This window comes from Rattus rattus, chromosome 3 (genome assembly GCF_011064425.1).
Source record: "Rattus rattus isolate New Zealand chromosome 3, Rrattus_CSIRO_v1, whole genome shotgun sequence".
NCBI lineage: Eukaryota > Metazoa > Chordata > Mammalia > Rodentia > Muridae > Rattus > Rattus rattus.
In genome coordinates this window covers 217,518,584-217,531,894 of record NC_046156.1, presented here as the reverse complement: position 1 = coordinate 217,531,894, position 13,311 = coordinate 217,518,584, and the positions used below count along the sequence as shown (strand labels likewise).

Below are 13,311 nucleotides of genomic sequence, written 5' to 3'. Positions count from 1 at the left end.
TGAGGTTCAAAGGTCTTGACCTAAGGAGTCCTGGAATCAGACAGTGTAAGCAAGGGGACTGCTAGAATTTTCAGCTATAGTGGAGATGAACAATGCTGGGATCTGGACATAACAAAGCTTCATTTGCATAATTCAGGTAAGTAATTTTATTGAAACTGACAGGGATGTGACAGGCTGAGAAAGAGACGAGAACACGCTCTTGCTGGGAACCACAAGGCGCCTCAGTTAGGTATGTGAAAATAAATGACAGCTAATCTCTTCACTAAAAAATCTGTAAACAATGCCATTTTACCCAGGACTCACCCATGACCTTTTATAGAGCAGGCTATAGATTCTTTAGGCCACTTTTCTAGAATATAGCAAAGGGAATTCACCACATTCAAACTCTGTCCCAGGCTTTAATTGTGGTAATAATTACCTTCATGAATAAGAGTGCCTTCTTAGGCATGTCTACATTAGGGAAAATAATAGACACATTCTAACATAGAAAATGATCAAAGGTTTAATATTGAAGCTATATAAAACTCTTTTTTATTAAGAGTGGATTGGAAGAACAGAGTTGAACAGCATATGCTAAGAATGTAAAAATGGCATGTATTTAGCTCTTGAATTTGTTGATGTATATAAGAAACATAATATATAGTGGTTCATCTCTGTTTTTTCTTTTGTATAAGGTATGGGTTTAAATAGAATAAAAATTTAACATTGATACATACACTTCAAAATAAAAATATTTAAAATTTAACCACTTTTTTCTCTTTATAACATTTTATATCATCAGCAAAATCTGAAAATTAGGTTTTATGTAAGCTAGGCATACTTACCAATACTCAGTAAGAAAACAAGGTTATCATAAAAGTGTTTTCTTGATTTCCATAAGAGAAGCTAAGTTCTTAAGAGCCCTTTCCACGCTCTTTGTACTTGCTGTTGCTTTTTTATGTGGGTCACCAGGAGATAGCTATATGCCATTTATAATTCTGGCCGCTTACCAGTCATGGCTGACTTTTATAGGCAAGGGCAGTAATGGATGGAAGCAGTATTCAGGCTAGAGAAGAACGCTACTGTAATCTAGTTTATTCGAGGAGAACCTTGTCTGCTGTGCCCTTTCTATATGCAAAAATATGAAACTCACTTAGTCAGATGTGAGCTGCAAAATCTCCAAGCCTTTCTGGGTAGCAAATGTACACTCGCTCCTTCTGCACTATATGGAACACATGTATAGTTTGACCAAAATGTGGATCATTCCATCAAATGGGAAGCAGTTGAGAGTTCTGGCTAGATCAAATGTGGATCTCAGTATTATAAGCAGTCTAATGCATAATTCATGAGGCTTAATGAATATTCCAATTCATGACAGCCAACTGGCTCCATAGGTCACACCTCCCAGTCTCATATAAATAAAGAATGAGATACTGGAAAGCATACCAGCTGAACCAAACCGAGTGCCAAAAACATGCATATTAATGAGGCACTATAATAGATACTTGACTCTTTGGAAGTGCCTATATTGGTTTCCAGCTACAGAGAGAAAGAAAGTTCACAACGTACCTTTACACACACCATACTGTGCACACATACCCCCGAGCTTTTTCTATGAAATATGGAATTGAATTATACTGATGTGATTTCAGATTCAGTCATATACTCCGTAACATCCTCTGACAGTTCCTCAACACTGAAACATTCTAGAAAGATCCCCACCCCCTGCTCCCATGTTCCCTTGCAACTCCCAACTTGGTAACTAGGGAGAGGAAGTTCTTCCACAGTGCCGTGCTTTTATGTGGTCTGTTTAGACCTTGGATCAGGATGAATACTAGATCAAATGAATGCATTTGTGAGGGTTTTTTTTTTTTTTTTTTTTTTTGGCCCCAGTTTATGTTTCCTCAGTACCATGACATCTGAACAGAAGGAGAAAACATCTCCCTTTTGTAGCAGGCTAATTTAATTTGTACCTTCCACCTAGGGGTAAATATGTTTGTCTGTCTGTCTGAGCTTTTTGCCCACTTTCTTTTCTCACGGGAAACCCTACTGAGTTGGACAGCAGGAAATTGCTTAGTGCTCTAACTTTATTTTAGAGTAATTTAATTTTAAGCCTTCTCACACCCACCCTAAAGTGAAGCAACTGTTGGAATCCCCTCGGGATGCCCTTAATGACTTCTGCATGTCTCCGGTGTCACAGATGTCAAAGGCTTGTTGTTTATGAGAATAGATGGCTTAAAAGAGACTGCTTTGGGCTGTTTGAACCACAGAAGATGGGCATTTGCTTTAAGATGGGGAAGAAAAAGATCTTGTGGGGAAAATTGCCTAAGATTTAAACTAAGAAACTTACAAACATATCTTCCAAAAGTAAAACAAGCAGAACACACACCTAAAAAGCTAAAATTGCCTATGTGTTTGTTCTAAGTGTTGTTATGTCATCTTAAGGTATCAAAGATATCAAAGAAACCCTAAAGTTTAATTATGGCTAGTATCAAAGTAGTGTATTGATTAATAAATTATTAAGTAGAAAAAAGTTTCCTGCTGAGTTATGCCAGTTTATTAAACTGTAATATGTTTCTCTTAATTCTGGTAACAGTTTTAAGGAAACAAATGATTACATTTGTTCATAAAAACATTTTCTAATTATATTATCTTTTGTGGTATTTTTATTTTTACATTCCTTTTAATGTTATATTTAGGGATAGGATCCCAATTAATCATTCTATATTTTTAAGATATGACTTTGGAGAGTACAATATAAACATACTTTTTTAAAAAAAAACGAAGAAAATTATTTGGTTAAAAATATTTGATGACTCACTGCAAAATGCCATTTTTTTGGAGTAAATCGTTACCAACTATTTTTTGGTTACCTATTATGATACCTGGATTCCTGTGTGTCTAATCTAATGTGGATTACATCAATGTTAACTATAAAACTGTATTAAATTACCATGAATTCTTTACAATATGACATTAATTCTAAAACAAATGAGAATATTAGTTTTTATAAACAAATATTTAAAGTTTCCAAATTTAAAAAATATTTAAATATGTTATGTGAAACTATGTGCTAGAACATGTGGAGAGATATGTTTATTCTGAAGACATAGAGGAAGTAATTTTAAAATTGGTTAGAAGAATTGTCATCATTTTTGTAAATCTCACTTTTGTATGACACATCCATGCTCCTTCAGCAACTCTGAGTAACTTGCCATGTGCATGGTTATCATGCACAGTCCTTTTTCTTCACCAGTTTTGATGTGGGAATAAAGAACACACAGATAATGCAACTTAAGTTTATTAGAAATGTGAGCAGTTAGTTTTGTTGTGGGTAAAATATTGCATGTTTTCAATATAAAAATGGTGGCATCAGGAAAAATCAGGTGTGATCAGGTTTAATCAGGTGGCTTCCCATTCTAATCCAGACTTGCACATTAGGCCATCTAGCAGCCCCCAGAATCCAAACCCAGATTTGGCAGGGTATTTTTGAAATTGGCCAGATAATCAATATTTTAGGTTTTGTGGTCTCTGTAGGGTCTCTGTTACATATTCATCTTTATTTTGTTTTATACCCTTTAAAATTTTAAAAATCATCCTCAGCTAAAAAACCACAATAAAACAGGTCACAGGATAGAGTTGGATAGCTGATTGGCTACGTTTCGTGAACCATTGTCTAGGCTTTTAACGCAGCAAAACGTTGGCTTATGGAAGCCAACTATCATACAGAAGCACATTTCAAGCTCATATTTCTCTTTTTGTTTTATTTCGTGTTATGATTTATTGAAGGTTATGTGATCTCTAAGATTCAGTATAGGTAGCCTAATTAGTAAACAAAAATTATAACTCTAAGTACTATGCAAAACAACGCTACAGCTGCTGTCATACATGTTATCATATATAATGTTTATTTGAAAATAGATTATGTTTGGTACCAGGTTGGTGGTGCAACATGTGAAGTATTTTTTCACAACCATTACTTTCCCATATTGCTACGAAATTAAAGAGCCTGCATACACATTTCTTCAATTCCTATGAGAGATTTATAACAGTATACCATGAAATACAACACCATATCACTAATTCACACACACACACACACACACACATATATTATGTTTCCTTTCATATATTTAACACCAGAGCCTTTTAATAAGTAAATAAAAGAGTTGTTTTAAATTTTTTACAGTCTAATAAAATTATATATTGCTTCCACTGTGTCCAAAAATCATGTCTTAAAATCAAAGTCACTTTTCTGTAAGACTGAATTTCTTTAAATACAAACACAGATGGAATGGAGATCGCACTAAAACACAAAACTGCATCTTTTGATCATTGCCAACATTGTTTGTGACTAACAACTATTCATTTAGCCTAATTTCTTTCAGTGGGTAAGAGGTCATTTCCACACCTTCTTCCTCTCACGGGTTCTTCAGTCACTCTGGTCTCATTTTTGTCCCCAGTGTCTAGAGATGGAATGCTCTCGGAAAAAGTGCTAAGCATGACACAGATATTCACAGTATGATAAGGGAAAGAGAAGTTTGCCTTTAGGCAGCTTGTCATTTTAAATTCAGTGTCAAACATATTATTTTCCTCAAAGCAATACTTAAGCTGTAACATTTTGTCTTAAAACAAAGGAGATTGCGGTTTGATAGCTACAGGCTTGAGGTCCACAATACAATACAAAGCCTACTCAGGCCCACTCTGAGGCAGGGCTAAGTTTGCAAGAAGCTGCATAATGTACCTCAGGGTATTATAAATCCCACAAGGAACACATTTAGATGGTGGCTTGGCCAAACCTTTGCTTTGGTCCTTTATGTTCTACCTATGTTATGTGGCAGGAATTGTCAGCCAAAGAATATTGCAATGAAGAAAATTATCCACACTCGTGAGAGTCTTTGAGTATCCTCATCTATATATCTTTGTTTTGTTCTTCTTCTCTCCCTTGCTGAATTTAAAAAAAGCCTTTGTTACAAAGTATCCACAGAGCATGAAGAGTGCTTATATTTTACCATTTCTCATCATCAACCTATAAACAATATAACTTACTACAATTTATGTACTCATAAATAAACGATTTCCTTCCTGTTAAAATGGTAAAAAAAAACAAAACAAAAAAAAAAACCAACCAACCTCTATTTATGTAAATTTATTGTTCATGTTGACTGGAAGACCCGTAGTTTCACCCTGGCTCAGTTTTTTGTAATTCAAAAGAAACATTCAAATAGACCATGGCTTATTATGGCAGAGTTTTCTTTAAAAACTGGGTCATGAATTTGTTTATTTATTGTGAGAAACATCATTTCAAGGAAGATCTATTGTTTGTTTTCATGGTTTATCACATTATTACACTGTAGGATTATCAACCAAAAAATTTAAATTATATTTTTTGTAAATTCCTTTGTCCTGAGTAATCTCATCTTAGTCTTTTTTCAATGGTGTGGATGAGGTTTTTGATGTTTGTAGTTTTGTTTCAAAATGTATTTTCCTGATGGAACTGGAAAGTCCTGTAAGATAACCACATTATCTTAGAAGATGTACCTTTAAAAGTATCTGCACAGTTTTAGTTTGTAAAGAATGAAATTCAGTAATATTCTTTATGGTCTTTATAAACTTTTAACATAAAACAGAGGATCCCCTCGACTGCGGATGCTTTTGGGGATTGATGTTTATCATGCAATGTACATTGGAAAGCAAGCTAGCCAAACTCCTCACTGGAATGTAGTCGCCATGTTTGGAAGACAGTGGGAAGAATGAAGTTAAAAGCTTTTGGCAGAGTAAGTAAAGATGTCCTGGCTAAAGGAAAAACACGATGGAGCTCTTGGGTGAGTTTTAAGTTCTTACAGTAATAGCTGGAAATTCATTTGAAAGGGAATACATTTTGTGAGTTTTAAATCTTTAGTTTTGTTCATAAATTAAGATATAATGTAACAAAAATAAAGCATAGAAAAAAACAAAAAAAAAAAAAAAAACATACGCCAACCTCTCATTTGAAAATTTTAGTTATGTTCAACCTAAAGTAATAATCTAACTTTTAATGTATTATAATTTCATGAGTCTCCTTGTATTTTTCTTACTTAATAGGTATCAGGTTTAATGTTGCTTCCAGTGGATGGCTGAAGTCTCTGGTTGCCTTTAGGATTATGATAAATTTGGTCCGATCTAAAGTCATAAAGCCCATGATGGATCTAGTTAATTCTTGAGTGTTTCTGAGTTTTCTCTTTAGTAAGACAAGAAATACTGCTCCTTCTGCTAGGATGTTGGATCTCCTCCTCCTCCACTCTCTCTCTCTCTCTCTCTCTCTCTCTCCCTCCCCCATTCCCTCCCTCTCTCCTTTTCTCCTCAAGTGGGTTTCAAATGTGGCATGCAGAGAGACAAGTGGGAGCTGATGATCCCTTAAACCTTTTCTGCCCTGAACGTGTCCTTGAATGTCCCCTTCTTTGTCACTGCCTGAAGGATTCCCTTCACCTGCAGTTAAAGATTTCAGTATCAGCCAAGCAGAACAAAGAGATCTCTCTTGCTAGTTTCCACACTAAGCCACCTTTTAATGCATTTCCCCTGAAAACTGTAACCAATTCCTCAAATAAAGTTGGGTGTTAGTTGTCAGTCACTATACTTTCAGGAGCACATTTGCAACTTCCCCTTTCTTTGCATTTCTGGGCTGTAATCTTCTTAGAGTCCTATGTAACTCCAGTTATCTCAAATATATGCCGCAGTTGACTTATTGCCTCTTTGAGTCTTCAAAATAACTAAAATGTTTAATTTACCAGAGATATTCTATTTTACAGCAACTGCAATTGTTCTAGACTGATTAAGGATTAAGTCGTTTCTTTTTCAGCTGAGTGAATGTCAGGCCAGGTCTAATGAGTCAAACTCAATGCATTCTCTTACACTGGGTCATGATTAATACCAGCTAGATAAATAGGTATTTAAATATAGTTATTCAGTTGTGTCGCTAGACAAATAAATACAGCAACTGAAAACAAAGATTTTATTTTTTCATCTTTTTCTAACTTCTTTCCTGAAAAAAACAGGTATTTGACGACATTGATATCCAAATCCATATACACTAAGGAAGGAACAAATAAGCAAATATAATCTACTTTCAGACCTGTTTATTTTCAGTGCCAACTAGCGTTAGAATGTTCTTAGTATGGTTAGCCTGATCAAGCTTTTACAAACACTACGCAGAGATTGATGGGGTTTTAGATATTGGCACATGCACATTTATAGCTATTGACAAAGCTTAAGTCTTTTCAAGAAGACTCCAACTGTTATTGGCATTCTGCTTTATCCGCTGACACGCAACATGATGTACTGTGGAAGACTTTAAGACTTCCAGTGTTTGACTAAGCTTTGCCATCATTAATGTTTAATCACTTACAATTCTGAAAGCATTGTGCTTTCATTTTTTATGTGGCTTGTTTATCTATGTAAAGTAAATCAACAGTGGCTTCCTGATAGTCTCCTAGTACGTTTATTATCAGTCTTATTTGGTAACCAGTAATGAATATGGATACAACTGCTATTTGGAATTACTTCATCATTTTATATAGATTCAGAATTCAATTTCCTCTTCACAACAATTACAATAAAATTAAATACCTACAAGACTTTGCAAACACACACAAATATATATATAATTTTTAAAAGCAAAGATAATAATATAATTTATGTTTTCAAGCATACTATTGAAAAATGTTTTGTACTTGCATGAACATTAAACCTTTGAAATGAAAGATACTTTTAGTCATCAAAAGAGTCAAAATCATATGTTCTCCCTTCTGCAGGACATGGGCAAACACATCTAGAAGTGAGAATGCCAGGAAATATTCAAGGGATATTGAACCACAGGGGTGTACAAGTCACTGCAATGAATGCATACCATTGTATCAGCGTTGTAAAGGCACTAGTGAAAGACAAACTCTCTTGGCTAGTGTTGGAAGAGATGGCAACACAAAGAGCCTGATTCAAGCAAAATGCAGTGAGTAGTGGACACATTTGTAGAATATTAAAGGACTCATAGCATTTGTATTGACTCTTTGTTTACATTTAGGATTTCAGGGAAATGCTCAGATGATGTTACAAGTCCTATCTGTACAAAAAAAAACATAAAAAACAGACAATAGAACGGTTTTTATAAGAGAGTATTTATTAAAATTCTCATATTTCTTTTTTGTGAAAACTAGCTTCAGAAGAAACTAAAGACCAATAGAAAACTATTCATATAAAAAATAAAAATGTCATTTCCTTTTTACAGCTATCCAAATAGAAAAATACAATTCTATTATTCTTTTTATGAAACTGGCCTGAAGTGTGAACAAATAGGCCACATCCAGGTTGACAGACATCCAGTTACATTTTATTATTGTCACTGTCCTACTGCCATATCAGATGTTATATTGTCCACTTACCTGCCTCTATCTCATGGAACTATTTGCTTTTGCAAAAAAAAAAAAAAAAACAAAAACAAAAACAAAAACAAAAAAAAACCATTATTTATTCTGTTCATAGAATTTGTGTATGTACTCATTTTTATTGATACGTTACTCATAGTCACAGAGGATGACAGAAAGATATGACAACAATCAGAGCCTCAGAGAACTGGACCCACGATATCTTTGAAAAGAATAAGACAAAGGGTTGAATCCAGTGTTGATGGTGATGTAAAAGTATGGTCAGGAACGAGATGCCCATCACCTTACTAAGATTTTTCTGGTGACTAGTTCTACTCATGGAGTTCTTAGATGAAGAAACTCCAACCTCAGTGCCCAGGACTGCCTGGGAAGCCGTCATAAGTATTAAAGATAAAGTGCCTAGGACTGTTCGCATAAGGGTGAGTTTTCAGAGTACTTAATCAGGAGCAACATCTCCTTCCCATCCTTGCTTCTTTGTTTAGAACTTTTTTTTATGTGGTAGTCACAGAAAGTATTGCTTCCCCTGTTTGTTTAATTTTGAGTCAATTTTGTATGTATTAGCTAAGCCTGGTACTGTGTCACAAAATCAATATCCCCAAGATCTAAGTCTCAGTGAGAACTATGGACAACATAAGGCTTCACTGTATGAAATGGTTACACTGATGACATAATCTTATCAATTGTCATAAAAATACAGAATTATTTATAAATGAGCTTTTGAAAAGCAGATTATTTGAAGTGTTAGAAAATGATATAGTAATAACTAAATATTTTGTACAAATATTGGTAGAAGTAAATTAGCCTTATTTTCCATGTGTTAGATTTTAGGGAATCTTGTCACTTTCTAGAAGAAAATCTGCAGTTAAAGCATTCCTTGACACTAGACTTTGTCTTGCAAATCACCAATTATTAACAATAAGTAATGTTTAAAAATTATTTGTTGCGGGGTTGGGGATTTAGCTCAGTGGCAGAGCACTTGCCTAGCAAGCACAAGGCCCTGGGTTCAGTCCCCATCTCCGAAAAAAAGAATAAAAAAAAATTATTTGTTGCTAAGAAATTTATTATAGGATTTCATGACAATTTAATTTTTATTTCTTTCATAGATAAGTTAAATAATTTCTTTGGTAATTTTTCCTTTGTATCTCTACTTATTGCCCCACCCCCATTGTTTTCTCTACAAAAGTGGTTAGAATTTTAGTTATTGTGTGAATGAAGTCTTGGTATATTAAAAATATTAGGCCTTTTTTACCTTTATGAAAATGTATTGCTTTTAAAAATTAAAAAGTATATTAAAGGGATTACTGTATAAAAAATTATGGTATTGTTTTCAACAAATAAATCAGGCAGAAAACAAGAAGAGGTAAATTTCTGTACAAACTGTTGTTATTCCTTGTCCATGGTTTTATTTTTCATCATTTATTATATTTAATTTGTTAAAATTCCAGTGAGCTTTTAACAATTTTCAGAAGCTGTAAATTACTTTTCCTTCAAGTTTAAGAACCTTAGGAAGATTATTTGAGTTCTGGTGTCCTTAGTGTCAAGTTATATACGGTTATATATATTCGGCATATAGAATCCCCGCATTGCAAGAAATTTTTGTTTTACCTGAGTAGTTCTCCATTTCTGATAGCTGTACATTATTGATTCTAACAGTGGTAACTTCCTGAGATCACAACTTAAAAATGTAGTGTTTTTTTTAAATTTTCATTTTTAGATGAAGGAAGATGTACAAGCACACAACAGCCATCAGCTGATAGTGAAAACCTGCTGCAAAGACACTACTTAAGGGTAACAAAAGAATCTTTCCTTTGCACTTTTGTTGGTCAGATACTCTGGAAACTTTAGATTAGTAAAGAGCAGCTGTAGCAAAGAATCCATAGCCAAAATATATTTGTTTGCTTTGCTTCTTACATGCATTATACTATGGTCTCTCTTTCTTTCTCTTTTGATTTCTGGGAACTGTACACAAGTTTCATGAGTTCTTAGCTTACACTGTTTAGAGAGTCTTGGGGTACTTGAAATTCTTTCTGGGCAGTTAGCTTCAGAAACACAGTGAACCAAATGTCTCAGGTTCTCTGTGACTGCATCCAAGACTGGGAGAAGTCACTGCTGCTATAGTCTTTTTAATCACAGGGGTCCTCCCCTTCAGGAAGATTGAGATGTGGGCACTGGAGGAAGAAGCTGAAATTCGTCTACTGAAGAACCTATAGAATGAGATCTATCATTGTAGCTGTGTTTAGAAAATGTGAATCCCTGTCCATTGTTTATAGCAGGCTGGGCTCAGTTTTATGACTCTTTAGGAGTCACAATCACAAAGATAAACACTATCTCTCACCATCTTTGTCAGGTGGACTTTCCAAATCCTGAAAATAATCATTATCATCTCATATCAGTGTCATGATAGCCTCTTCATGTATCTTAGTGCTTCCACATGACCTGATATTATAAGTTCTCCATAAGCAATCTGATCAATCCTTTTATTTAAAAAGATGCTGCACTTTTTAAGTGTGTGTGTGTGTGTGTGTGTGTGTGTGTGTGTGTAACTGAGTTTTCTTGAACATTGAGGCCAGAAGAGGGAGTTACAGTACCTGAGACACCTGATGTGGGTGCTAGGAATTATACTTCGGTCCTCTGACATCAAAGTATGACTTCTAATCTCAACACTATTTCCACAGTCCTGAAAGTAAAGTCTTATAAAAGTATATCATCTTATAAACTTACTTTACACTTCTTATAGTAAAGTTCTGTCACACTGATAATGAAATCATTTTAACATTGTTGTAGGTGCTGTTCAATTACATCACTCATTCATTGACTTGTACTCATTTCTAGACATTATTCTTCCTATTGTTCTGAAAATCCTCATATCTATATTGGTATCATGTCTTGCCAGTTGATATTCTGTCTTCTTTGATACATTTGTATCCTACATAGTTCACACAGTCATTTCAATAAACTATAATCTCATTGCATGTTCTGTTCAAATTTGGAATTCCATTGAGAGTTTTATGATAACTTGACTCAAACTAGAATTACTGGAGAGAAGGGAGACTCAGTTAAGGAAATGCCTCAATAAAAATGGGTTAAAGAACTTCAATTACTATACTGAGTAAGTAGGGAGAGAGTGGGCAGCCTTGTCTAGTCCCTGATATTAGTGGGATTACTTCAAGTTTCTTTCTGTTTAGTCTGATGTTATCAACTGGTTTGCTTTTACTATGATTAGGTATAGGATTTGACTTCCTGATCTTTCTAAGACTTTTATCATGAAGGGGTGTTGAATTTTGCCAAATGCTTTTTCAGAGTCTAATGAGATGATCATATGAAGTCCTAGTCAGAGAAATTAGACAACGGTAAGAGGTCAAAGGGATACCAATTAGAAAGGAAGATGTCAAAATATCACTATTTCCAGATGATATGTTAGTATACGTAAGTGACCCCAAAAATTCCACCTGAGAACTTCTAAAGCTAATAAAGAACTTCAGCAAAGTGGGTGGATATAAAATTAACTTGAACAAATAGTATCATTCCTCTACTCAAAGGATAAACAGGCTGAGAAAGAAATTAGGGAAATGACACAATAATCTTCACAATAATCACAAATAATATGAAATACCTCAGTGTGACTCTAACCAAGCAAGTGAACGATCTGAATGACAAGCACTTCAAGTCTCTGAAGTAAGAAATTGAAGAAGATTTCAAAAAATGGAAAAATCTCCCATTGCTCATGGATTGGTAGGATTAATGTTGTAAAAATGGTCATCTTGTCAAAAGCAATCTACAGATTCAATGCAGTCTCCATCAAAATTCCAACTCAGTTGTTCATAGACTGAGAAAGAGCAATTTGCAAATTCAATTGGAATAAGAAAATTCCCAGTATAATGAAAATTATTCTCACCAATAGAAAAACTTCTGAGGAAATCACTATCCCTGACCTCAAATGTATTACAGAGCAATCGTGATCAAAACTGCATGGCATTGGTACAGAGACAAGCAGGTAGATCAATGGAATACAATTTAAGACCGAAAAATGAACCCATACACCTGTGGTCACTAGATATTTGACTAAGGAGCTAAAACTGTCCAGTGGAAAAAAGAAATTTTCAAGAAATGAATGCTGGTTTAATTGGAGGTCACCATGTAGAAGAATACAAATTGACCCATTCTTATCACCTTGTACAAAGGTCAAGTCCAAGTGGATCAAAGACCTCCACATAAAACCCGATACACTGAATCTAATAGAAGAGAAAGTGGGGAAGAGCCTCGAACGCATAGACACAGAGGGAAATTTCCTGAACAGAACACCAGTAGCTTATGCTCTAAAATCTAAAATCGACAAATGGGAACTCATAAAATTGCCAAGCTTCTGTAAGGCAAAGCATACTGTCAATAGGATAAAATGGCAGTCAACAGATTGGGAAAAGATCTTTACCAATCCTAAATCTGATAGAGTGCTAATATCTAACATGTACAAAGGACTCAAGAAGTTAGACTCCAGAGAACCAAATAATCCTTTTAAAAACTTGTACAGAGCTAAACAAAGAATTCTCAACTGCGTTAGGAGTGATGCCCTTAAAACCCTCCATTATTGATGTTAATAGTATAGTTAAAGTTAAGTATGACTGGGTTCATGGAAAATCCCCAGTCAGCTGCAGAAGACTAATACAAATCTGGTGGTCATGACTAATGATATGACCTTACTTGTGACCTTACTGAGAAATACATCTCATATCAGGAGGCTCAATGATATGACAAACCTGTAACCTTTCTGAGAAACCAACATCCTGTTGACATCAGCTGACCGCAAGAGAGCTGTGCCCTTGGCCTGCATAAATGTTTCCCACGTCCCCCCTCTCTCTGTTACTCCTGTTATGGTATAAATTCAGCCTTGGGAAAAAATAAAATTGTCGCCTTAATC

The 13,311-nt window shown here is 34.7% G+C and overlaps 1 protein-coding gene across 1 annotated transcript in view; it reads left to right on the top strand.

Annotated features, from left to right (window-relative positions):
* Positions 1–10,182, top strand: part of Fam172a (family with sequence similarity 172 member A) — a 268,579-nt gene extending 258,397 nt beyond the window's left edge. Inside the window, exons 7-8 of the mRNA XM_032897067.1 lie at positions 8,706–8,815; positions 10,111–10,182. Coding sequence (XP_032752958.1) covers positions 8,706–8,815; positions 10,111–10,182 — 182 coding nt within the window. The remainder of the gene's footprint in view (positions 1–8,705; positions 8,816–10,110) is intronic.
* Positions 10,183–13,311: the final 3,129 nt, after the last annotated feature.